Source organism: Tupaia chinensis, unplaced genomic scaffold, assembly GCF_000334495.1.
Source record: "Tupaia chinensis unplaced genomic scaffold, TupChi_1.0 Scaffold000628_1, whole genome shotgun sequence".
Lineage (NCBI taxonomy): Eukaryota > Metazoa > Chordata > Mammalia > Scandentia > Tupaiidae > Tupaia > Tupaia belangeri.
The window spans coordinates 3,459,121-3,485,552 of NW_006160148.1; the positions used below are offsets into that span (position 1 = coordinate 3,459,121).

General features: G+C 49.4%; 1 protein-coding gene across 1 annotated transcript; it reads left to right on the plus strand.

Moving 5' to 3' along the window:
- The first annotated feature begins 970 nt into the window (after positions 1-970).
- Positions 971-26,230, plus strand: NUDC (nuclear distribution C, dynein complex regulator). The gene is made up of 9 exons (XM_014591986.1): positions 971-1,120; positions 3,316-3,393; positions 21,700-21,903; positions 21,987-22,052; positions 22,530-22,649; positions 22,745-22,939; positions 24,133-24,216; positions 25,512-25,630; positions 25,980-26,230. The coding sequence occupies exons 1-9, from the start codon at positions 1,040-1,042 to the stop codon at positions 26,029-26,031; spliced, it is 999 nt and encodes a 332-aa protein (XP_014447472.1). The 5' UTR covers positions 971-1,039; the 3' UTR covers positions 26,032-26,230.
- Positions 26,231-26,432: the final 202 nt, after the last annotated feature.

Genomic DNA, 26,432 nt, shown 5'->3' on the forward strand with positions numbered 1-26,432 from the left:
GCATGACCATCCCCTCTGGGGGGTGATTTCTCGCTTTCTGTCTCTATGTCTCTCTCTGTCTGTCTGGCGAGCGCACGCGCCCTACAGTGAAAAATCTCTCAAAAAAAAAAAAAAAAAAAAACCCGCACAGGAGAGGACCAGCAGTTAGCGTAATGGCTATGTCGCTGGACTCCCATGTAGTTGACTGCGGTTCGAGTCCGGGCCTGGTGGCTTAAACTCACGCCGGGCGAGTGTGCATGCGTGCCCAAGATCCCGAGAGGAGAATGGAGGAGAAGGGATTGCAGTGTGGTCATTTCCCCTGGGGGGTTATTTCTAGGCCATCCCCCCTTGGGGGGGTGGGTGATTTCTTGCTTTCTGTCTCTCTGTCTCTCTCTCTGGCTTTCTGGTGAGCACACGCGCCCTATAGCAAAAACCTCTCCAAAAAAAAAGGAAAGAAAAAAAACCGCACAGGAGCAAAGTTTGTCCCTTCTTAATATCCAACCCCATCATATTTGAGCCCAGGGCTTTCTAGAAGGCTCCAAAACGCACCTGGTGACCATAGCAACTCAGGCCAAACTCTCGGGTCCTCGGCTCCGCCCACCCACTCACGAACGTGCTCACTGATTGGCTCAGCAAGCTGACCAATGGTTGGCGAAGAGGGCTGTTTGCCGCGCGGTCAGTGGCCGCAGCCCGGGGCGGAGGCGGGAAGAGAGAGCAGAAGGCGGGCCTGGGCGGCCGGGCGCGTGCGTGTTTCCGGCTCCGCTGCGGAAGGCAGGCGACTGGATCCGTTGGGCCCGGTGCTGCGCGAAGGGGAGCGGGGACGCTAGTGCAGAGCTTGGAGCGCGGTCGGGCCTGGCGCGATGGGCGGAGAGCAGGAGGAGGAGCGGTTCGACGGCATGTTGCTGGCCATGGCTCAGCAGCACGAAGGCGGCGTGCAGGAGGTAATGGCCCACGCGGCGCCGGCGGGGCCTGGCCCAGCGGCAGCCCGTTGGGCCCGGTGCTGCGCGAAGGGGAGCGGGGACGCTAGTGCAGAGCTTGGAGCGCGGTCGGGCCTGGCGCGATGGGCGGAGAGCAGGAGGAGGAGCGGTTCGACGGCATGTTGCTGGCCATGGCTCAGCAGCACGAAGGCGGCGTGCAGGAGGTAATGGCCCACGCGGCGCCGGCGGGGCCTGGCCCAGCGGTAGCCGCCCGCCCGGCAGTCCTCGCCACGTTCCCTGCGCCCTTCTGTGCCTTCGGTGGTCCTCGCGGGCTTCGGGAAGCCTCCACGTTCTCACCGCGCCCCAGCTTCCGGTCCGGCGGTCCTGCGGGGAGCTGAGAGGTCGCACCTCTCCTGTCGGTCGCCTCCGGCGCCCCTCTGTAGTACTTAGGCTAGTAATTCCGGCTTCCCTGAACTTGCTCTTGGAATTCCCCCGGAGCCATAGGGCACCCCCAGCTTTTGGTCTTACACATCTTTCGTTCTCCTCTCTCTTTGATGCCCGCTCCCGTAGAGCAGCCATTGGAATGAACCGTCCCAGACTAAGTGATTTGTATCTACCCAAACTTGGAGCGAGGCCTCGGATGGGGTAGGGGGAGCGGCGGGGTGCCGTTAGCACGTGGTCTTTTCAGGCTTGACTGGGTTTGGAACCAGAGGTCTGTGTTCGCAATTGGTTTTCACCACTTGCCATCGTCGGGCGTTTTCAGCTCTCTGAGCCTCACTCAGTTTTAGTGTTTGCGAGATAAAATTACGAATCCCCAATTTTCCTGAATGGTTATAGGAGAGTTTTTTGAAGCAAAGAGCAGTGAATTCTCAGTGGTCAGGCATGTTCTTTCAACAGGTATTTGCCAAACACTCCTGGTCTGGATCCTGGAGATACAGATGAACAGAAACCTGTTTTACAAAGAGCGTTTTTGAAAGCATAATTAATGCTGGGCAACTAGACACTATCATGCATCATTGTGTATGAACGATATGGACCGACCCAACCTAGATTCTGGAGTTTGTCTCGGACAGAAATAGAGGTAGAAAATGCCTGTGAAAATGAGTCCAGAACTCAATTCTATAAAGTAGCTACAGGCAGAGAGTGGCAGAGATTTGCCTAAAATCATTCCCCAGGCTCCTCAGGCTAGTGTGCTTTTCACAGTTTCTTGCCCATTCTGTCTCCCGGCGGTCAAGTTTTCACTGAGCTGTTTATTCCCGAGGTGCCAGTGATGACTGAGGACTTCCAGGGCCTTTGTGGTGGGGAGAGTGCTTCTGATTTGCAGTTTCGAAAAAGCTGCTTGTCCCCGTTTCCCTAAATTGTTGACACAACTGGATTTGAGAGCAAGCTCATTTCTGACTATTGAGACAGAAGCAAGAATTTAAGCCATTGAGGTAAATTCTAGCATCAGATTTAAAACTTCTCACTCTGGTAAATAAAAGGACTCGCATGTCCTAACCTTAGGCTACGACTAGATCATTTCATTCTGCAAGAGTTCTACTGAGTGTGTCCTCTGAGCCAAAACTGGTGAGTGCGTGTGTTGTGGGTGTAGACAGAGTGAGCTGTGGTTCACCGAGGCTCCTCTGCCAGTAGGTTTCTTGCTCTGTGTGAGACAAGGCTAAGAATCCCACCATGGTTACCTCATTTGAGCATCTGGTAATCCTTTTGTAGAGAAGTAGGTCCTGTAGCTATTTATGTTTTACAGAGTTCAGAAACTTCCCCCTCAGAGCTAACGTGTATCAGTCTGATACTCAAATTCATGAGCCCAACCACTTGATACCTCTCAGCTAGAGTCAGTCCATGTTTACCTTCTTTCCCCCCCACACACATTTTTGTTTAAAGAATTACTTTATTTAACTTTATTTATTTTAATTTGACCTGAGAGGTACAGAGTGAGACAGAGAGAGAGAGAGAAAGTGCAAAAGGAAGCTGCCAGGTCCAGGACTCGAACTGTGGTCGGCCATGTGGGAGTCCAGTGCCCTTAACCACCATGCCACCTGCTGGCTCCTGTTTTCTCCCCTTCTCTGGCTTTTCCCTTGAAATTTAGCCAGTGCTTTGTGGACTTTTTACTTTCTGGAGAAAAAAGTGGGGCCCAGGCATTTGGCGGCTGCAGAGGACTATTCAGGCTGCTTCTAGCCCATAATGCACTTTTCACGTTCACAGGAAATGAGAACTCTGCCTTCTGGGTGATCTAGATAAGGTTAGGATCGACTTCATGGAAATGACCAAGGGGACCCGTTGGCGTGAATGTGTCCTCAGGAGGCTCAGTGGTGACATGGTCAAGGCCCGTGTTCCCCTAGACGAGGGAAGTTGGATCCTGGGAAGTCGGGCTTCTAGCATGGCACCTTTACAACTTCAGTCTTCTCCTTTTCTCATCCAGCTTGTGAACACTTTCTTCAGCTTCCTACGACGAAAAACAGACTTTTTCATTGGAGGAGAAGAGGGGATGGCAGAGAAGGTGAGTGTTGGAGATGGCTGTTTTTTGGGCAGTTCTGTCTCTTCAGAAGAAAAGCTCACCTGGCCTTCCTTTGGCATAATGGTAACCTTCAGCAGAAACAGAATGCCACGGGAGAGGACTGGAGGACGGGCAGCAAACTGTCAGTTACTGGAGCTCCATTCCTCGGAAGGCGCTTTAGCTCCCTTATTTCCCATATTCCTTGAGCAGTTCTACGAGAGGGGCTAGTGTTAACTTCCGTTTTACCAGTGAGGAAATTGGCTTGGGAACATTTTAGACCTGTCTGAAGTCTTGACCTGAGTTGTGAGAGAACCAGGGGTGAAACCTATCTGTGGTAAGCCTGCCTTCTGCCCTGACACCGTGCTTTTTGGTTCCTTTTTTAATGAAGAGGTTTTTTTTTTTTTTAAGTTCGCCACAGGGCATGTGTACTCGCTACAAAGAAAGAGGGAGACAGAGAGGAAAAGTGAAAAAGCGTCTCCCTCCAGGGCAATGGCAATGCCGTAATCCCTTGTCCATTCTCTTCTTGGGATTTTAGGCATGCTTATGTGCCTGGCATGTTTTTCAAGCAGCTGGGTCCAGGTCTTAAACTGTACAGTTGGCCATGTGGGATCTGGTCACCTTAACTACTATGCCACTTGGCTGGCCTAAAGTTTTTATTTTTTTAATGATCAATATTTTTGTCAGATTTAAAATAAAATAAAAATAAAGATAATAATAAAATAAAGATAATAATAAATAAAAATAATAATAATTCCAAGAATTATTTTATTTAACTTTATTTATTTATTTATTTTAATTTGACCAGAGAGGGGTGGGTTTGGGGGGGTGAGAAAGCAAGCCACCAGGTCTGAGATTCGAACCACAGTTGGTCATGTGGGAGTTGGGGACTCATGGAAATGTCATGTAAAGAATTTGAAATATTCAGTGACAAAGCTAACAGAGATGCAAGAGAATAGAGACAAAGAACTTCAGAAGATGCAGGAGAAAGAGACGAGTTCCAGGAAGTGAGGAAGTTCTTGCATTATCTGAAAGAGGAGCTACGTATCAAAAAAAAGAGTCAAACTGAACTGTTAGAGGTGAAGTCTGCAATACAGAAAGTCAAAACTTCCCTTGAAAATATCTGAAGTAGATTAGATCATGCAGAAGATCAAATCTCAGATGTAGAAGAGAGAACCTCTGACCTGGAAAAATTCACCAAAAAGACTGGGAGTTCAGCACCCTTAGCTACCATCTACCAGCCCTGAAATAAAATAATTCTTTTAAAAAAAAGAATGATCAGTTTTTTAATTTTTAAGAGAGTTTTTTTGCTATAGGGCATGTGTGCTGACCAGAGAGAGAGAAAGTGAGAAGTCACCCTCAAAGAGGGATAGCCATGCCACAATCCTTTCTCCTTTATCCTCTCAGGATTTTGGGCATGCATGCACATGTGTTCGGCCTGAGTTTCAGGCCACTGGGTCTGGGACTTGAACCATGGTCGGCTATGTGGGAGTCCAGTGGCATAATTGCTATGTTCCTGGCCTAAGGTTTTTACTAATCACCTAGTTGGTAGAGAGTGGTCAAACGTTAGAAATTGAGGCTTAGGGGACCAGCAGATGGCATAATGGTTATGTTGCTGGACTCCCACATAGGGACCTGTAGTTCAGGTCCCGTACTTGGCGGCTTGAAGTCAACACTGGGTGCATGTGTGTACTTTCCCAAAATCTTGAGAGAATGAGAAGGGATTGAGGCATGGCCATCCCCTGCTGCTGGGTGATTGGTTTCTGTCTGTCTTTCTGGTGAGTGCACTTGCCCTGTAGTAAACAAACAAACAAACAACCCTCTCTATTAAAAAAAAGGAAGAAATTGAGGCTTAGGCAAACATTTAAGAAAACTCAAAGCCAGGACCAGCAGATGGTATAATGGTTGCATAGCTGAATTCCCACATGGCCAACCATGGTTCAAGTCCCAGACCCAGATGCTTGAAACTCATTCCAGGGGTGTGTGAGTCCATGTCCAAAATCCTGAGAGGTGAATGGAGGGAAAAGGATTGTGGCGTGGCCATCCTTCCTGATTTTTCTGTCTCCGGCAAACGCGTGTGCCCTATAACAAAAATCTCTTTACCAAAAAAAAGAAAAAGAAAACTTAAAGCCAACCAATTAATCTTTGTAGGTTCTGTGACCCAAAATTTAAGGATTTAGGGGCTGGCTTGTGGCGTGGAGGTTAAGGGCGCTGGACTCCCACATGGCCTACTGTGATTTGAGTCCTGGACCTGGCAGCTTGCTTTCTCACTTTCCTTCTCTTTCTCTTGTTCTGTCCCTCTCTGGTCAAATTAAAATAAATAAAGTTAAATGAAATTATTCTTGTTATTTTTTTTTGAGAGGTTTTTGCTATAGGGTGTGTGTGCTCACCAGAGAGACAGAGACAAAGTGAGAAATCACCAACCAGGGAGATGGGCATGCCGCAATCCTTTCTCCTCCATTTTCCTCTCGGGATCTTGGGCATGCACGCACACGTGCCCGGCGTGAGTTTAAGCCACCGGGTCCAGGACTCAAACTGCTGTCAATTTTTTTTGGTGGTTTAATTGGCTTTATGGGGAAAAAAAAAAATCCCTGCAAAAAAAAAAAAAAAAAAAAAAAGCAGGGACCAGCAGTTAGCGTAATGGCTACGTCCCATGTAGCTGACCTCCCCACAGGGGTGATTTTTCACTTTCTCTGTCTCTCTCTGGCAAGACCCATGCCCAAGGACAAAAATCTAAAAGAAAAAGAAAACGGAAGGAAGGAAGAAAGGAAGGAAGAAATAAATAAATAGAAATTACAGTGCAGTGAGTTGCCATCCTCAGGACTTACCAATCTTCAGAAATATAATTACTCCTTAAGAAATCAGGAAAAACTAGGGACCAGCAGTTAGCGCAATGGCTATGTCGCTGGACTCCCACATAGTTAACCGTGGTTTGAGTCCTGGACCTGGTGGCTTAAACTCATGCCGGGCGCGTGTGCGTGCGTGCCCAAGATCCTGAGAGGAGAATGGAGGAGAAGGGATTGCGGTGTGACCATCCCCCTGGGAGGTGATTTCTCGCTTTCTGTCTCTCTGTCTCTCTCTGTCTTTCTGGCGAGCACACGGGCCCTATAGCAAAAACTCCAGATGAAAAGAAAAGCAGAAACAAAGTTTAAGGATTTAGGAATTTTCTTTATTTTATGATACTAGTTCTAACACCTTGAAGTTTTTCCTGATTTCTTTTTTTTTTTTTTCTCTTTTCTTTTTTTGGAGAGGTTTTGCTTTTTTGGGGGGAGGCGCCCACATCATTATCCCTTCTCCATTCTCTCAAGGTTTGGGGCACACATGCAGACTTACCCAGCATATTTTACAAGCTGCCAGGTCTGGTACTCGAACCATGGAGTAGGCCATTTGGATCCAGCTCCTCAACCACCATGCTACCAGCTGTCCCTATACCAAGATTTTTATAACCTTTATATTTATTTTCACTTAGACTTAAGAGATTCAGTAACTGGAAGACATTTTGCAAACTGCTTTCTGTGACTTCAGGGTTCTAACAAGGTGGTGGTGTGGTACACGGTGTGTCTTGAAGACAGGTGACTCCGTCCTCCCTCCACTCCCTCGGCTGGCCTGGCAGACCCTTTCTGACTCATACTTTCTCTGTTAGCACTAGCACTTCAGTTTTTCTTGGGCTGTACTCCCATATAATACCAGTAGTCATTCATTCATTCAGTGAATAGTTATGGTAAGTCCTATATCAGAAACTTCAGGATTGTAGAAGTGAATACAGACATGGTCTTTGTTTTAATGGATTTCATAGTGCAGCCAAAAAATAAAAAAAAGGCAACAAGAAAGTGATAGGCGTTAGGGCCTAAGTTCCAGGAGCATGCAACAAGGACTAACCCAGGTTGTGGGCTCAGGGAAAACTTCCCGAGGCAGTGATTCTTCAAGTATGAAAAATGAGTAGATGGAAGAAGTGAAAGATGTACCACGACCCTGCCCATGTGTGTTTGGCAAGAGGCATTAGCATATTACTGTGTCTCGAGCCTTCTGCCTCAGCCTCCCAGATAGCTGGGACAATGGGAGCATGCCACTCTGCCCAGCCTTTTAGCATCAAACCAGGCCTCCCATGTGGCCTCACCTTGCTGAATTGCTGGGTCCAGTACATCCTTCTGAAGCTGGCCTAGAGAGGAACTCCATTTTGATTTATTTATTTATTTTTTAATTTCTTTCTATAAAAGAGAAAGGTGTCCCCAACCAAGTCCCTATGCCACAATCCACCACTGGTCTCAGCCAGCACAGATAACAAGCTTACACGCATGTGTGCACCTGGAGATTCTAGGGAGGTCCTAGAACCCAGGTCTAGGAATGCGAACCCAGGCCCCCTCCCATGTTGGTCAAGGTATGTGTTTTCTAAAGGTCACTTGGAGGTGACCTTTCGATTACATTTAAAAGTGGTACCTTGGGGCTGGCAGGTAGTATGAAGGTTAAGGCACTGGATTACCAATGGCCGACTGTGCAGTTTGAGTCCTGGATGTGGTAACTTGAAAATCACACCAGGCATGGAGCCACCAGGTGGTGTGGTGGTTAAAGGTGCTGGACTCGCACATGGCCAACTGTGGTTCAAGTCCTGGATGTGGTGGCTTGCTTTCTTAGTTTCCCCTCTCTTTGATCAAACTAGAAAATAATAATAATAAATAAAGTTCACTAAAATAATTCTTTAAAAAAAAAATCACACCAGGCACATGTGAATGCATGCCCAAAATCCTGAGAGAAGAGGAGATTGCAGTGTGGCCGTCCCTTGTGGGGTGACTTTTTTTTTTGCTGTGGGGTGCATGTGCTCGGCAGAAAGACAGAGACAGAGAGACAGAAAGTGAGAAATCACCCCCAAAGGGGGATGGCCATGCCACAGTCCCTTCTCCTCTCAGGATCTTGGGCACACATGTACATGTGCCTGGTGTGAGTTTAAGCCACCAGGTCCAGGACTCGAACTGCGGTCGACTCTGTGGCAGTCCAGGAACATAGCCATTACGTCAACTGTTGGTGCCCCTTGTGGGATGATTTCTCTCTCTGGCTCTCTTTCTCTGTCTTTCTCTGGCAAGTGCATGTGCCTTATAGCAAAACGGAAGAAAAAGTAGTATTTTAAAAATAATGGGGATGGGAGCCAACAGTTAGTGTAATGGCTATGTCGCTGAACTCCCACGTAGTCGACCGCGGTTCGCGTCTCGGACCTGGTGGCTTAAAACTCACGCCGGGCGAGTGTGTGTGCGTGCCCAAGATCCCGAGAGGAGAATGGAGGAGAAGGGATTGCAGCGTGACCATCCCTGCTGGGGGGTGATTTCTCACTTTCTGTCTCTCTGTCTCTGTCTGTCTGGCGAGCGCACGCGCCCTATAGCGAAAAAATCTCTCCAAAAAAAAAAAAGGGGATGATGATAACAAGCTCATGTTGGATATCCATTGGTTCTTAGACCCTGTCGTGTTCCTCAGCTCTTTCCCAGGAAGTTGGTCAGTCTCTGAGGCACGCAGAAACCTGTCCTCCTTGTTCTCCAGTGATGACACAATAACTCCTCAGTACCTCCTATGTACAGGTTGCCAGATCCATCGTAACCCCGTGCAGCGGTAAAGAGCAGGATAGCTTTAAGTCTTGCTGCCCATCTCTTCCGCTCTACAACTACATGGCTGTGGGTGAACCACTAAACCTCAGAGCTTAATTTTTCTTCCCTCTTAGCTATAATGGGGTAATCCTTACTTCACTGTAGTTTTTAATGATAGAAAAGGTAGTATAGATGAAGTCACTCGCACATGTGAATACGAGTCCACAGTCCCTTTTCCGAACCCTTTGGGGCCAGATGTGTTTTGAGATTTAGAATTTACTGGGAAGGTAGTAGAGCTCATAAGCTGTACATTGATTCAAGAGGAAAATGGACCAGCAAAGTAAAATAGAGAATCCAGAAGGAAAGTCTACATAGGAGGATTTAGTGTGTCCAGTGTGCTGATGGAGGCCAGTAGTCAAAGAATGATTCAATGTCTTGCTCTAACTGGGTATTTGTACAAGGAGACAAAACAATTAGGCCAACTGTTTTACTCATATATAAATGTAAATTGCAGATCAAGGAAAGCCTTGTCAGGAAAGCTAGGAAACTATAGTCTTATGTGGGAGAGGCTTTAAAAAAAATTTCAAAATTGGGCGCCAGCCAGTTGGTATGGTGAAGACTGTGAGGTTCCACAGGGCTGACTGTACAGTGCTAGTTCCAGACCTCATGGCTTGAAAAACACATGAGGTGTGTGCATACTTACCCAGAATCCCAAAAGGCGGGAGAGATGGAGAGAAAGAATTGCTGCATGACCATTCTCCATGGAGGGTGCTTTCTATCTTTGTTTCTGGTACGCTCATACAAACTCTAGCATCTCCCCAGGGGGAAAAAAAAAAGATTATTAAACTGGAAGCCATAAAAGATACCTGTTTCCTTGTATGTTTAGGGGCCAGCTAGTGGCATGTGGTTAAGGCCGCTAGATCTCACATGGCCAGGTGCATGGTTTGAGTCTGAGACCCACAGCTTACAAAACACTTTTCAGTGTGTGTGTGAAATGGAGGAGAGGGGTTTAAGGCGTGATCATCCCCTTCGGGGGTGGTTTTCTCATTTTCCTCCTCTCCTCTCTCTAGCAAGTACGTGCACCTTCTAGGAGATTACCAAAAAAACAGTATGTTTAGTAAAAGAGACATGTCGACTTAGTCTATTGAATAATAGGTTAGCAGAACCAGCAGGCGGCGTGGTGGTTAAGACTCTGGACACTCCCACATGGCTGACCACAGTTCAAGTTCTGGACTTGGTGGCTTGCTTTCTTACTTTCTCTCTCTCCGGCTGATCAAAATGGAAAACAATAATAATAAAGCTAAATAAAATAATCCTTTAGAAAAAAATAGGTTAGGAAAAAATTTGGCAATGGAGAGGACAGATTAAAATCTCATAGTTAATTTAACATGCTGGAACTTTTATTTATTTTTTTGGAGAGGTTTTTGCTGTAGGGCGCGTGTGCTCACCAGAAAGACAGAGAGACAGAAAGAGAGAAATCACCCCCCAGGGGGGATGGCCACGCCGCAGTCCCTTCTTCTCCATTCTCCTCTCGGGATCTTGGGCACGCACGCACACATGCCTGGCAGGAGTTTAAGCCACCAGGTCTGGGACTCGAAGTGCGATTGACTACGTGGGAGTTCAGCAACATAGCCATTACGTTATCTGCTGGTCCCTGCTGGAACTTTTCTAAATTGACAAGAAAAGGATAAATGGAAAACTAGGCAATTCCAAGAACTGCAGATCCAGAGAACATAGGAAAAGGTGCTCAAATTCACTAATAGTCAAGGAAATGTATGATAAGAAACAGATGCCCCTTTCTTCCTGTTAGATTGATAAAAATAGGGATGTGGGAAAAAAAGGATACTTTTGGCCATTTATGGTGAAAGATAATTGAAAACTTTAAAAGCTTTTATTACAAAAGATGCTCAGGGCTAGCAGGTGGTGTGGTGGTTAAGGTGCTGGATTTTCACATGGTCAACTGTGATTTGAGCCTTGGACCTGGCAGCTTGCTTTCTCACTTTCCCTCTCTCCTCTCTGGTGAGTACACGTGCCCTATAGCAAAACAAACAAACAAAATTATAATAATAACTTAAAATAAAAAAGATGCTCAACAGTACTAATTATTAAGGAAACACAGGTAAAAACCACAGTGAGTTTGGCTCAGTCACTGTGGCCTGTGCTGCTAAGATGCTATGCTCTGCAGGCTGGGATTATACAGAAGGCCTGAGTTTGATTCCTGGTCCAACCTAGACACTGATGCAATAGTGGAACCTGTAATGCCAACAACTTGGGAAGGCCATGGCAGGGGGAATGTGTGTGACAAAGATCCTGTCTTTTTTTTTTTTTTTAAGAATTATTATTTATTGATTTATTTTCTAATATGACCAGAGCAAGACACACACACGCAGAGAGAGAAAGAGAGAACGCAAACCACCAAGTCCAGGACTTAAACCATGGTTGGCTATGTGGGAGTGTCCAGTGTCTTAACCACCATGCTACCTGCTGGACCCCCAAAGAACCTATCTTTAAAAAAAAATGGGTTCCATTGCTTAGTGGTTAAGGGAGCCATATCCCACCTGGCAGCCATGGTGCATATCCTCAACCTCCTGATCTGATGGTTTGAAAAATGTACCAAGTAGGCCAGCAGATGAGTGGAGGTGGCTGAATCCAGTGGCTTGAAAAACACTGGATGGAGACCAGCAGTTGGCATAATTGCGATGTCTCTGGACTCCCATGTAGTCGACCGTGGTTTGAGTCCCGGGCCTGGTGGCTTAAACTCATCCTGGTGCGTGTGCGTGCATACCCAAGATCCCGAGAGAAGAATGGAGAAGGGATTGTGGCATGACCAGCCCTCCTGGGAGGTGATTACTCGCTTTCTGTCTCCCTGTCTTTCTGGCAAGCACACGTGCTCTATAGCAAAAACCCCTCCAAAAGTAAAACACTGGGTACATATATATGTGCGTCCGAAATCCCAGGAGGAGACTGGAGAAGGGATTGTGGTTTGGCCATGCTCCCTCAGGGTGTTTTTCACTCTTTCTCACTTTCTGTCTATCTCAGGCAAGTACACACACCCTATGGCAAATTAAGAAACAAAGGCAGGGTTGGCAGGTGATGTGGTAGTTGAGTTGCTGGACTCCCACATGGCCAACCACAATTCAACTCCCAGACCTGGTGGCTGGCTTTCTCACTCTCCCTTTCTCTCCGTCTCTCTGGTCAAAATTGAAGAATAATGTTAATACATAAAATTAAAAACAAATATATCTTAAAAAAAGAAGGCAAAACCACTGAGCATGTGTTACTGCTTGCCCAAATCCTGACAGGATAAAGAATTGGAAAATATGGGATTGCTGCTTGACCATGCCTCATTGGGAGGGTGCTTTCTCTCATTGGTGCACATGCCCTCAGACATTTAAAAAAGAAGAGAAAGAACCAGAACACACGTATATTTCATACCTGGTAGGATTTTCTAGCCCCACTTCCCCCCAATAAAAGGTTAGCAAGGATATGGAGAAATTGGAACACCGAACACTTGTGCAGTATTAGTGAAAATGTCACGTGGTGCATCCACTATGGAAAACAGTATGGCGGTTCATGAAAAAATTAAAGGTACTACATTAGCCTGTAATCTCACTTCTGGGAATTACCAGTGTCCCCAAAAGAACCAGATTAAGTAGAATTTCAAAGAGGAGTTTTATGAACTCTTCACCGCACACACCAGAGTGATTAAATCACTGGCAGCTGGTAATGAAATCTCCAGATCCCCTCTTCGAAGGAGGAGGTGCTGTAAGTTCTACCTTCTGCCTATGCCTGGGTCTTTCTGGCAGCCAGCCCCATATCCTGAGGCTGTCTTGGGACCCAACTAGAGCAGAGTGAAAGGCGCGCCCATCCGGAAGTTCCAAGTGACGGGACAGATACTAACTATGTTGTTTTTTTGAGAGAATTTTGCTATAGGATGTGTGTCCTTTTCAGAAAGACAGAGAGTGAGAAATCAACCCCTCCCCCACCAGGGGGCATGGCCACGCTGCAATCCCTTCTCCACCATTCTCTTGGGATTTTGGCCATGCAACCAAACCATGGTTAGCTATGTGGGAGTATGTGGGAGTCACCACTTAACCACCACACCACCTGCTGGCCCAGTGTATCTCTTGCTGTATGGGGCTCCCCATATTGTCGTTCAGCTTGTTCCTTTGTCTTTGGGTTTCCTGTGTGTTGGCAGTACTGATTCAGTTGTGTGTGTGTTTCCTTCCTTCCCCAGAGCTGCTTCGTGGCATGTGTACTCCGTCAGTACATTGTGCTCGACTGTCTCGTCATCCATCATCTAAATCCATATTTCATTCTTCTAGGTTTGCAAAATGCTGATTTCTGTCACTCTTCTTTTTTTTAATAGGTTTTTGTTGTAGGATGTATGGACTCATTGGAGAGAGACAGAGAGGTGGGGAGTGAGAAATTACCCCCTATGGGGGCCAGCAGGTGGGGTAGTGGTTAAGGCACTATATTCCCACAACCATGGCCAACTATGGTTCAAACCCTGGAGCTGGTGGCTTGAAAATCGCACCGTGCACATGCATGCCCAAAATCCCAGGAGGAGGATGGAAAGGGATTACAGTGTGACCATCCCCCTGGGGCAGGGGAGTGATTTTTTCTTTATCACTTCTGCAAATGCATGCTCCCTATGGCAAAAGCCAAAAACAGGGAAAAAAATAAAAAGCACTTCTGGTGAGGGGGGATGGTCACTCTACAGTTCCTTCTCTTCTTGTCTCCTCTTGGGATTTTGGATCCATACACACATGTGTGGGGTGTGATTTTTCCAGCTGCTGGGTCTGAGACTTGAACCATTTCATCTGTGTGGGAATCCAACACCTTAACCACCATGCCACCTGCTTGCCCCTCTTTCTTTATTCGCTGAAATTTTTCCTTCATTAACTTTTTGGTTTTCTTCAGAGTATATGCAGAAAAAGGCTCCCGCTTACTGCCTTCAGATCATTACCTGGTTCCCCAGCATCTTCCAGGTGACCAGTGAGGTGGGTTTTCCCCCTCATTGTCATAAACTCATAGACTTAAACATACTTTGAGTTTTAACCGATGGTAGTTGTTCTTGGTCAAGGTGGAAAATCTATGTTGAGGGATACAGACAGTTTTTGCCTCCTGATACTAGTATGGGGCTTTGGGCAAGACTGGTGCCTGCCCAGATCTGGCAGGGTAGAGAACCGGAGGAGATGGGACTGCTGCTTGCCCAGGCCCCGTTTTCTGTGCATGCCCCGAGCGAACTACTGTCCTGCAGCCTTCTGCATCAGGAGGTGTCTGTTACGCCTTACCACAGTTCCCAAGTCCCCCCTACTTTATTTTTTAATTTGTCAGAGGGCGCGTGTGCTTGCTGGAGAGAAAGAGAAAGGAAAAGTGAGAAAGCACTCCCCATGGGGGAATGGTCACACTGCAGTCCCTTTTCCTTCATTTCTTCCTGCCTTTGAGATTTTTTGAAATGCATATACATGTGCCTGGTTCTTCAAAATCGTTTAAATTTTATTTATTTATTTGAAGAGTTTTTGTTTGTTTGTTTTGTTTTGTTTTGCATTAGGGCCCGTGTGCCCACCAGACAGACAGAGACGGACAGAAAGTGAGAAATCACTCCCCAGAGGGGATGGCCACACCGCAATCCCTTCTCCATTCTTCTCTCAGAATCTTAGGCACACACATGCACTCAGCGTGTGGACTTGACCTGCATTTGACTACATGGGAAGAGTCCAGTGATGTAGCCATTATGCCATCTGCTGGTCCCATATTTTTTATTTGACCAGAGAGGGACAGAATGAGAGAGAGAGAGAGAAAGATGAAAGAGAAAGTGAGTAAGCAAGCCACCAGGTCTGAGACTTGAACTGGGGTCGGCCATATGGGAGTCCAGCACTCTTAATCACCATGCCTCCTACCAGCCTGATGCCTGGTGTATTTTTCAAGCTGCTGGGTCTGGGGTTTAGACTGAGGTCAGCCATGTGGAATCCAGCCTCCTTGACTACCATGTCACAGGCTGGCGCATCTCCCTACTCTTAGATAAGTCTGCTTTCCCCACCCTTTATAAAAAGTCTTTGGCTGTCAGTAAAGGATACTTGAACGTCTGTCTTTTTAAAAAAATTAAAAAAAACTTCTTGTTGTAGAGCACGTACATCCTCTGGAGACAGGACAAAGACAATGAGGGGACCAGTAGATGGCAAAATGGTTATGTCGCTGGACTCCCACGTAGTTGACTGTGGTTTGAGTCCCAGACCTGGCGACTCAAAACTCACACCGGGCACGTTGTGCGTGCATGCCCAGAATCCTAAGAGGAGAATGGAGGAAGATTGTGGCGTGGCCACTCCCCCCAGGGGTGACTTCTCACTTTCTGTCTCCGCCTCTCTTGCGATTGCATGCACCCTGTAAGATAAAACTCTTCCCACCCAGAAAAAGAGAGACAGTGAGAGGGAAAGTGAGAAATTTCCCCCTGTGGGAATGACCGTGCTGTAACCTCTTCTTAATTTGCCTCTTGGGACTTTGGGCACAGAGACGTATGTGCCTGGTATGATTTTCAGGTGCCAGACCTGGGGGCTGACAGGTGGTGGTTAACGGCTCTGGACTCCCACATGGCTGACTGCATTCTGAGCCCTGGACCTGGTGGCTCGCTTTCTTCTCTTTCTCTGTCTCTCTCTGATCAAACTGGAAAATAATAATAATAATAATAATAAATAAAATAATAATTTAAAGAAAAGGTGCCAAGTCCCTGACCAGAACTGTAGTCAGCCATTTGGGAGTCCCGCCTCTCCTGAGGATTCTTTGTATTATTGGAATCTTTTTTTTTTTTTAGAATTATTTATTAATTTGATTTACTATTATTATTTTTCTATTTGCTTTGTAGCATGTGCCCTATAGCATGTGTATTTAGAGAGAGAGAGATTTTGGGATTCACACTGCGGTTGGCCACGTGGAAGTTCAGCATCCTAACCACCATGCCACCTGTTAGCCCCATAGTAAAGGTATAGTTTCCCAGTACAGTTTTGCTAGTTTCCAAGTGCCCTTGCTTGGGGTGGGGGGGAGAGCGCGAGCGAGCGAGCATATCCCCAGTGGAGTGTGGTCACATAGCAGTCTGCTTCCCTCCATTCCTCCTTCTCATCCGCATTTTTGGTTTTGTATGCTAGAGCGTGCATGTGCTCTCTAGAGAGGGGAAAGAGAAAACACTTCCTGTGGGGAATAGTCCCATTACAATCTCTTCTCCGTCTCTCCCTCCTTTTTCTTTTTTTTTGATTTTAGGTACACACAAAAATGTGCTTGGCGTCAAGTCGCCAGGTCTGGAACTCAAACCATACAATTGGTCATGTGGAGATCTGGCAGCCTTAACCACCAGACCATGGAACAAACCCAATTAAAAAATAAAAGTTGCGGGAACCAGCAGTTAGCGTAATGGCTATGTTGCTGGACTCCCACGTAGTCGACCGCTGTTCGCGTCCCAGACCTGGTGGCTTAAAACTCATGCCGGGCGCGTGTGCGTGCGTGCCCAAGATCCCGAGAGGAGAATGGAGGAGAAGGGATGCGACGTGACCATCCCCTCTGGGGGGTGATTTCTCGCTTTCTGTCTCTCTGTCTCTGTCTGTCTGGCAAGTGCACACACCCTATAGCAAAAACCTCTCCAAAAAATAAAAATAAAAAAATAAAAGTTGCCAGACAGTTGCATACTCTTGCCAGAGACAGGGAGAAAGCACCCCTGAGGGGACTGCAGTCCATCTTCATTTCGTTTGGGGACTTTGGGCACGCATGAGAACGCACCTAGATTTAAACTGGAGTATGTGGGATCTGGTTCCTTTTTTTTCTGGGGGTGGGGTGGTTTGCTACAGGGTGTGGGCGCTCACCAGGAAGACAGAGACAGAGAGAAAAAAAGTGAAAAATCACCCCCCCCAGGGGAATGGCCACGCCGCAATCCCTTCTCCTTCATTCTTTCAGGATCTTGGGCACGCACGCACACGTGCCCAGTGTGAGTTTAAGCCACTGGGTCCGGGACTTGAACTGCAGTCCACTACATGGGAGTCCAGTGACATAGCCATTACAATAACTGCTGGTCCCGAGATCTGGTTCCTTTAACCACTAGGTGAGGGGGCTGCCCCATCAGGATTTGGGGCACATGCGCACATGGAATTATGGTTGGTCAATTGAGTTCCTACGTCCTTAACCACTGGGCTACAGGGTTAGCCTAAATTAGACTTTTTTTTTTTTTTATTTTTAAAGTTTATTAAAGGGCATGTACACTCACTGGAGAGAGAGAATGGGTAGGTGAGAAAGCTCCCTTCAAAATGTTAATGCCGCAGTCCCTCCTCCATTCTCCTCTCAGGATTTTGGGCATGCACGCATTCATGCCTGGTGATTTAAGCTGCCAGGCCCAGGACTTGAACCTCACAGTCGGCCATGTGAGATTTAGCCACCTAGGTGATGGTTAATTGTCAGAGAAGAGAGAGGGAGGAAACGCCTCCAGATGGGGCATGGTCATGTTGTCATCCCTTTTCCTGTCAATCTTGTCAGGATGTGGAGCACACATACATGCCTGGAATGTTTCTCAGTTTCCTTGGGCAGGGACTAGAACAGTTGCCCATGTGGAATCTAGTTCCGTTTATCACCAGGCTGAGAAGCCAGCCCCTGAATTAGCTTATTATTACTATTTTCTTTTTCTTTTTTGTTTGGAGAGGTTTTTGCTATCGGGCCTGTGCGCTCCCCAGACAGACAGAGAGAGACAGAAGGTGAGAAATCACCCCCCCGGGGGGATAGCCACACTGCAATCCCTTCTCCATTCTCCTCTCAGGATCTTGGGCATGCACGCACACGCACCCGGCGTGAGTTTTAAGCCACTGGGTCTGGGATGCGAACTGCGGTCGACTTCATGGGAGCCCAACGACATAGCCTAATATTGTGCTAACTGCTGGTCCAGGTTATTATTTTAAAAAAATTTTGCTGATGATGCTTGCATTTGGTGAAAAACAGACAGAGAAAGCAAGAAAGCACCCCTCCATGGGGAATGATCCCACTGCAATCCCTTTTCTTCTATTTCTCCTTTTCAGGATTTCAAGCATGCATGCACATGTAGCCATCATGTTTCTCAAGTCTCCAGGTGTGGGATTTGAGTTGCTCAGTCAACCTTGTGGGTTCCAGCCACCTTAGCCACCGTGCCACTGGCTTGGCCCTGAATTAGTGTTTTCATAATAACCGTTTCATAAACTGTTTCTGCCTTCAGAAAAGTATCTGAGGTACTTTGGATGCCACTAAGATAAGATAAATCAGCAAGGGTACTGCTTTCAAGGGTGATGAGACACAGGCCTCAATTCAACTCAAAGAAGAGGGTGTTATTACAAGGGCTGGGGTTAAATTTTATGGGCATTGGCATAATGGCTGTGTCGCTGGACTCCCATGTAGTCAACCGCGGTTCGAGTCCCGGACCCAGTGGCTTAAACTCATGCCGGGCACGTGTGTGTGTGTGCCCAAGATCCCGAGAGGAGAATGGAGGAGAAGGGATTGCGGCGTGGCCATCCCCCCTGGGGGGTGATTTCTTGCTTTCTGTCTCTAGCTGGTTAGTGCACGTGCCCTGTAGCAAAAAACCTCTTCAAAAAAAATTTTATTGGCATTGACAGGAAAGAGGGAGGGCATTTGTTTAGTGAAAATCAGGGAAGGTTTGGGGGAGGATGTGGCATCTGAGCGGTCTGAAAGATGAGTTAGGATTTAGACAGCTGAGGATGGGAAGATAAGTGTTCCCAGGTAACAGCATGAACCACGTGGGGTGGGTGGGGTGGTCAGCCTGCCTGGGAGAGGGCATGGCTGTGACTCATACAAATGGAGTCTGATCTTGCGGGCTGAGAGCAGCTCCCAGGAGGCCAGGTCTGCGAGGACCCATATGGAGGGAGGTCTACATTGCCACTGTGGGGCGCTCTGGTCTGTTTTATGCAGGGACTGTTTTGCTGGAGGCCCAGACTCTGGGGAGAGCGGCAGGATCGTCCTGCTGTGGTGAGGATGGTTAGGATAGGTCCCAGATGGATGTCCACAGGTGACTGTACTCGTTGGGCTCCTGGATAGATGGTGATGCCGCTCCTCAAAACAGGAACCACAGGACAAAGAGAGGGTTGCCGAGGTCCCGGCCTGTTGATGAGGGCAGGGAGACCCTCATTTGGGTATCAGAGCAGCGGTTCCAGTGCTGGCCCTGTAGTTGCAATGTGGGGGCCCTTTTGGATCTATGCCTGAGAGGAGGGCCTGCCTGCTCTGCCCCTCACAGGCGCTCTGCCTCTAGCTGAAACCTTGGAGTCCTGTTTTCCCAGGGCGTTTGTCAGGGGCAGCTAGGAAGACGGAAGGTTGGGGGCCATGCGCATTGCCCAGCCCAGTGGGTTCTGCCGTGTGAGTGGGCTGAGGGTACCGCAGTAGGGAAGTAGACTTTCTCAGGAGGGAAGGCTCTCAGCAGGGCCCTCTAGCTGAGCTCCTGCCACAGTGAGCCAGTTGTTTACCGTAGGGAGCGTATCATCTCCCTCGTGTGTGGAGGCCATCCTCCTGCACAGGGTGGTCTGGGTCAGGACGTCATTCTCAGTTCAGCTCAGGACCAGGCTGGAGGGAGCACATCTTAACATCCTGGTCATGGTTACCCAGCCTAGGTCAGGGGAGCTCATGCTCAGGCTGCACCCTGAGCAGGCCAGGCCAGCCCTCCTTGCCGCTTTCCCACCCTGCTGGACTATGGCTCAGCAAGCGAAGATGAGGTCAACAACTAACGCTGACTTGGACAGCTTCTAGGTCGGCACATCTGAGTTGGCCGCCACACCTAGGGGTGTCTGCCTATGGCTAGGCCTGGGTAACCCTGGTGGGAGGAGACTGGTAGGAGGGGTCAGAGGCCTCCGATTGGCCTTGACTCTGCCTGGTTTAGCTCTGCCCTCACTTAACCTCCAGGAGCTAGGAAGGACTAGGAGAAATGGATGTGACATGATTTACTATCACTGGGAGGGGAGGGCTGCCTCTTAACCACTGGTTGGCAGATGGCTTGCGTTCAAGGTCTCCCTGATTAGGGACTTGGGACCAGGGCCCTGTGGTGGAACAGTCAGTGCTGGTGTAACGGCCTTATGACCTACTGTTTCTCTAATTTTTTTTTTTTTATTTGGCAGAGCGTGCATGTACTCACCAGAGAGTGAAAGCACCCTCCGAGGTCTGAAAAGGCCCTGTGAGGCCTCCAGGTGTATGTGTGTGTGCGCGCATACCCTGTGTCGGTTGTAGAGTTGGGTTTCTTGGGTGTGTCCTGGGCCTGCTGAAGAGGTGACACTCAGGAGACTTGAGCTGGTCTCAGAGATGAGTAGTTTTCCAGGCAGTCTAAGACTTGGGGTAAGGACGTTCTAGAAGAGTGGAACATCAGGTGTGCCAGAGTGCTTCTAGAGATAATAAGACGGGCCCAGGTGATTGGGGTGCTGCTGTGCAGTGCTGCAGCCATGTGAGAGGGCTCGGGGTTCATTCCTGGGTGGTCTGAGTGCACCAGATGTGTACACGGGCACGCCCATGACCCTGGCTGGCTGGATTGCAGTGTGTCAAAAAAAACCTTATAAAAAGAAAAGATAATCGGAGGCACGAAGAGACGAGCTCAGGTCACGCAGGTAGGAGTACACTGGGATCTCAGCTCAGGTGTGACCCTCAGGTGTGCTTGAGAATTGACCAGAAGCTTGTTAAAAATGCACACCCAGGGGACCAGCAGGCAGCATGGTGGTTAAGACGCTGGACACTCCCATGTGGCCGACCACAGTTCAAGTCCCAGACCTAGTGGCTTGCTTTCTCACTTTCCCTCCCTCTCTGGTCAAATTAAAATAGATGAATGAATAAATAAAATAAATAAATCTTTTAAAAAAAAATACCCAGATTTTCCATTTCTGAAGGCCTGATGTCAGGCCTGAGGGTTAGCATGTCTACCAGGTTCTGGTGATGCTGATCCTCCGGGTTGGGCTACGAGTATAACTGGAGGTGGTGCCGTCTCTCCTCTGGTATTTTTGTAGCAGAAGTAGTGTTACTTCCCAGTCCCATCAGCCCCACCAGCTGACATGCACAGCCTGGGCAGTTCAGGTTGTTGGGAAGCTGGCACTTCACATATGGCTGTGATGCGGCCAGGCTCCTGGCGGACTCCCTTTGTGACAGATGAGGAAACTGAGGCCTTGAAAGCATCAAAGCCATTTGCTTGCCCCAGGTTGTAGAGCCAGGTAGTGACAGGTGGCAAAAGTATTGGAGTAGCCCTGGTGTGAAGGCCACTTGCTGGCTGGGGTGGGGCGGGGTGGAAATGGGAGAAGGGGCAGTGGGTGGAAGATGGTTTGAAGTGATCGTTTGCTGGCTGGGGAGAGGGAGGCCAGCCTCTTTCCTCAAGAAAGTGCCATGACCTCCTGCTGATATAACTCCTTGGGCTTTGCAGGGCTGGGGCTGTAGTCTGGGAGACTGGATAGGGACAGGAACTGAGATCAGTCAGAAGAGCAGGTTATAACACACTTGAGAGCTCAGGAAAGGCTCAGAGGGGTTGAGACCCGAGTTCTCCTTCTAACAGCTTCACTTTAAAGATTGAGCCAGGTACCTGGCAGGTATTCTCGATACAGCTCTGTGAGTAAGTGTATCACCCCCCTTCACAGATGAAGAAACTGAGGTCCAGAGTGAACAGCACTCCCCTGGGCACCCAGCCAGTCGAGACGGGCCAGACTCCAGTCGTTGGTTCACTGTCCCCTTCTCCGATGCCTCATCACCTTCTCTTCCTCCCCAGCTCATCACACAGACCTTCAGCCACCACAACCAGCTGGCACAGAAGGCCCGGAGGGAAAAGAGAGCTCGGCAGGAGACTGAGCGGCGGGAGAAGGCGGAGCGGGCAGCCCGGCTGGCCAAAGAAGTCACGTCTGAAACCCCTGGGCCCCAGATCAAGGAGCTGACAGATGAGGAGGCAGAGAGGCTGCAGTTGGAGATTGATCAGGTGAGGCTGGGCTTTCCTCCTCAGGTCCCCAGTGGCAGTGGCAGTGGGCACCACGTGGCCAACCACTGTGTTCTTTGCCACAGAAAAAGGATGCAGAGAATCATGAGGCCCAGGTCAAGAATGGCAGCCTTGACTCTTCAGGAAAGCAGGTGAGAGACTTGGGGCAAGCTAGGTCCTGAGAACGTGTGGGGGTTCTCCAAGCCTTACCCTTTCTCTGGAATGCCCTCCCACTCTCTCTGCTCCACTAGTTTTGGGGATCTTTCTTATACTTCAGGATTCTACTCAGACTTTGGACTGAAGCATCTAGGTTGAGTAAATAAAAACCCACTGAAGTCTTGGACAGAAATGCCCAGGACCCAGAGCAGGCAGGACCTGTATAGATGCCATCCAGGGTGCTGAGGTCTACGGGCCAGGCTGTGCCCTTGGTCACATGGCGGGAGCCAGAGCTGCTCTTGGGCAAAGATCAGAACCAGACTCACCTCTGGTTCCCAGTGGACCAGGTCTTGGGGTCTGCCCTCCTTAGAGTGGGCAGGGCTGGGTGTGTTCATTATCAGAACTCCTGGGTCTGGCCGTGGGATCAAGTCTTGGTCTGTCAGGAGTACCTGAGCATCTTTCATTGTGAGCAGGAGGCCGAAGAGGACGGGGAGGAGGAAGACGAGAAGGACAAAGGAAAACTGAAGCCCAACCTGGGCAATGGGGCAGACCTCCCTAACTACCGCTGGACCCAGACCCTGTCGGAGCTGGATGTGAGTGGCAGGGGCCAGTGCAGAGGCGGGGAGCCAGCCTGGGGTCCTGGCCGCCCCTGTGGCCCCTCCTTACCGCCCATGCCCCCCCCGTGCAGCTAGCAGTGCCCTTCCGCACGGACTTGCGGCTGAAGGGCAAGGACGTGGTGGTAGATATCCAGCGGCGGCACCTGCGGCTGGGGCTCCGGGGGCAGCCTGCGGTCATTGATGGTGAGCTGCACAGCGAGGTGAAGGTGGAGGAGAGCTCGTGGCTCATTGAGGACGGCAAGATGGTGACTGTTCATCTGGAGAAGGTTTGTGAGGCCCAGCCCTCCAGGACAGGGGCAGAGGGACAGGAACCAGGCTGGGGCCTTGACGAATGGGCACACTAATCCCTAGGCCAAGGTTTTAAAGTAGGCCCAGGAGAGTCAGGCAAAGAACTCTGAGATGTGCCCCTGCCTCTAGGGTCAGGACTGAAATAGAACCTTCTGCTTTCTGCTAGGTTTGCACACACATTCCTTTCAACAGTGTCTGGACACCTGCTCTACCAGGTACTAAGCTCAGGAAAGAGAACAGTGAACAAAACAGAAAATTCTGTGCCCTCAGGTTTCTGTACAGAGCCAAGCATCCACCGAAAGTTCCCATGCACACTGGAGCCTGTCGCAGCCCACCTACCAGCATGGGTGCCACTCACCCACAGTCCATGCCCTTGCCCCTTCCAGATGGCATGTCTTTTCCTGCCTTTTCTTCTTTTTCCCATTTTTTCCCTCGCCAGGGTTTTTTCCATAGAGCCTGCGTGCTCGCCAGAGACAGGGACAGTGAGAAGTAAAGTGAGAAAGCCTGCGAAGAGGGGACGACCATGTCGTAATCCTTTTTCCTTCTGAGATTTTGGACACACACGCACATGTGTCCGGTGTGACTTTCAAGCTGCCACGTCTGGGACTTAGACCGTGGTTGGTCATGTGGGAGTGCAGTGCCTTCACCACCATGCTGCTGGCCTTCCCATTTTTTGGGGGGGTGATGGGGAAAGATTTTTGCTATAATGTGTTGCGCTCATTGGAGAGACAGAGACAGGCGAGAAATCACCCTCCGGGGGGTTGGACATTACCACAATCCCTTCTTCACTCTCTTGAGATTTTGGGCACACACACGTGCCTGGCGGGAGCCCCAGGCCGTCAGCTTCAGGACTCGAACTGCAGTCAACCATGTGGGAGTTCAGTGGCATAGCCATATGCTACCTGCAGGCCCCAGCCTCTTGCCCATTTCTAATCTAGTACACACCTCAGCGCGTATCTCCCTGTGCGCTTGATTCTTTCCCTTATCACACGGATTTGTAACTTTGCCTCTGTCTTTCTGCCAGCCACAGGGAGGGCAGGAGTCTTGCTCATCGGTACCCTGGTCCCAGCATAGGCCTGTGTGGGTTTCAGGTGCAGGATGTGGAGTGGAGAGAGTTTGGTTGTGGAGAGGTCGGGGCACCTCCTGACCCCTGGTTCTCCTGTCCTCACAGATCAATAAGATGGAATGGTGGAGCCGTTTGGTGTCCAGTGACCCCGAGATCAATACCAAGAAGATCAACCCTGAGAACTCCAAGGTGAGCCCTGGCTGGTTGGGGGTGGGCTAGCAGGGAGCTGAGGAGCCTAGGTGGTTCCAGAGCATTACTCGTTCCTGTCACTGCCTGTCCCCAGCTGTCAGACCTGGACAGTGAGACCCGTAGCATGGTGGAAAAAATGATGTATGACCAGAGACTACCAGGTACTAAGCTCAGGAAAGAGAACAGTGAACAAAACAGAAAATTCTGTGCCCTCAGGTTTCTGTACAGAGCCAAGCATCCACCGAAAGTTCCCATGCACACTGGAGCCTGTCGCAGCCCACCTACCAGCATGGGTGCCACTCACCCACAGTCCATGCCCTTGCCCCTTCCAGATGGCATGTCTTTTCCTGCCTTTTCTTCTTTTTCCCATTTTTTCCCTCGCCAGGGTTTTTTCCATAGAGCCTGCGTGCTCGCCAGAGACAGGGACAGTGAGAAGTAAAGTGAGAAAGCCTGCGAAGAGGGGACGACCATGTCGTAATCCTTTTTCCTTCTGAGATTTTGGACACACACGCACATGTGTCCGGTGTGACTTTCAAGCTGCCACGTCTGGGACTTAGACCGTGGTTGGTCATGTGGGAGTGCAGTGCCTTCACCACCATGCTGCTGGCCTTCCCATTTTTTGGGGGGGTGATGGGGAAAGATTTTTGCTATAATGTGTTGCGCTCATTGGAGAGACAGAGACAGGCGAGAAATCACCCTCCGGGGGGTTGGACATTACCACAATCCCTTCTTCACTCTCTTGAGATTTTGGGCACACACACGTGCCTGGCGGGAGCCCCAGGCCGTCAGCTTCAGGACTCGAACTGCAGTCAACCATGTGGGAGTTCAGTGGCATAGCCATATGCTACCTGCAGGCCCCAGCCTCTTGCCCATTTCTAATCTAGTACACACCTCAGCGCGTATCTCCCTGTGCGCTTGATTCTTTCCCTTATCACACGGATTTGTAACTTTGCCTCTGTCTTTCTGCCAGCCACAGGGAGGGCAGGAGTCTTGCTCATCGGTACCCTGGTCCCAGCATAGGCCTGTGTGGGTTTCAGGTGCAGGATGTGGAGTGGAGAGAGTTTGGTTGTGGAGAGGTCGGGGCACCTCCTGACCCCTGGTTCTCCTGTCCTCACAGATCAATAAGATGGAATGGTGGAGCCGTTTGGTGTCCAGTGACCCCGAGATCAATACCAAGAAGATCAACCCTGAGAACTCCAAGGTGAGCCCTGGCTGGTTGGGGGTGGGCTAGCAGGGAGCTGAGGAGCCTAGGTGGTTCCAGAGCATTACTCGTTCCTGTCACTGCCTGTCCCCAGCTGTCAGACCTGGACAGTGAGACCCGTAGCATGGTGGAAAAAATGATGTATGACCAGAGACAGAAGTCCATGGGGCTGCCCACTTCGGATGAGCAGAAGAAACAGGAGATTCTGAAGAAGTAAGCAATTCAGCGATGGGGTGTGGGAGGGCGGGTGCCTGGGCTTAGACCTGGGTGGCAGCAGTGAGTGTGTCCTGCCCCCTGCAGGGTGAGCCAGCCAGGTGGATGGCTTTATGGCCTTGGCCTGCCTACCCTAATCACTTGCTGGGGTCATCTTGAGGGCAAGGCCAGCTCAGGGTAGGAAGGGGTAATAGGTGGTCACTGGCCACCTGCAGAAAACAGTGCCAGTGTTGGCACCTCGACCGGCCTCCCCTCCGGACGCCTGGCTGGGCTCCAAGTTTGCTCAGGGTTCTATGTTGATGGGGAAAGACGATGTGTTTCACGTCCTACTCTCTTCCTACTTCCCCAGGTTCATGGATCAGCACCCGGAGATGGATTTTTCCAAGGCCAAATTCAACTAGCCCCTGTGTTTGCTTCCCTAAACTTTTGGGGCCGAGTCCCCAACCATCCAGCTTCCTTTTCCACCCTTCCTGGGGACTTAGAGGCCCCAGGGCTGGGACAAGCACGTGAGTCCCAGACACTGTGGGAGAAGTGCTGGGCCTGGGGGTCTCATCCTCCCAGTTGGCCAGTTGTTACACATTAAAGCTATGTACCCAGTTCCACCTGTGTCCTCCCCTCCTTGAGGCCTTTTCCCTGGATGACAGGCCTCTTAGGCTGCTGCTGGGAGCTGGGGCAGGGGTTTGGCTTCTAGGCTAGGTTCTGCCGTAAGATGTAGAGCAAGTCCTTGCCCCTCTCTGGGCCTCAGTTTCATTACTTGCTCCCAGGGAGTTGACCATAGTTTGAGTTCTGGATCCAGCAGCTT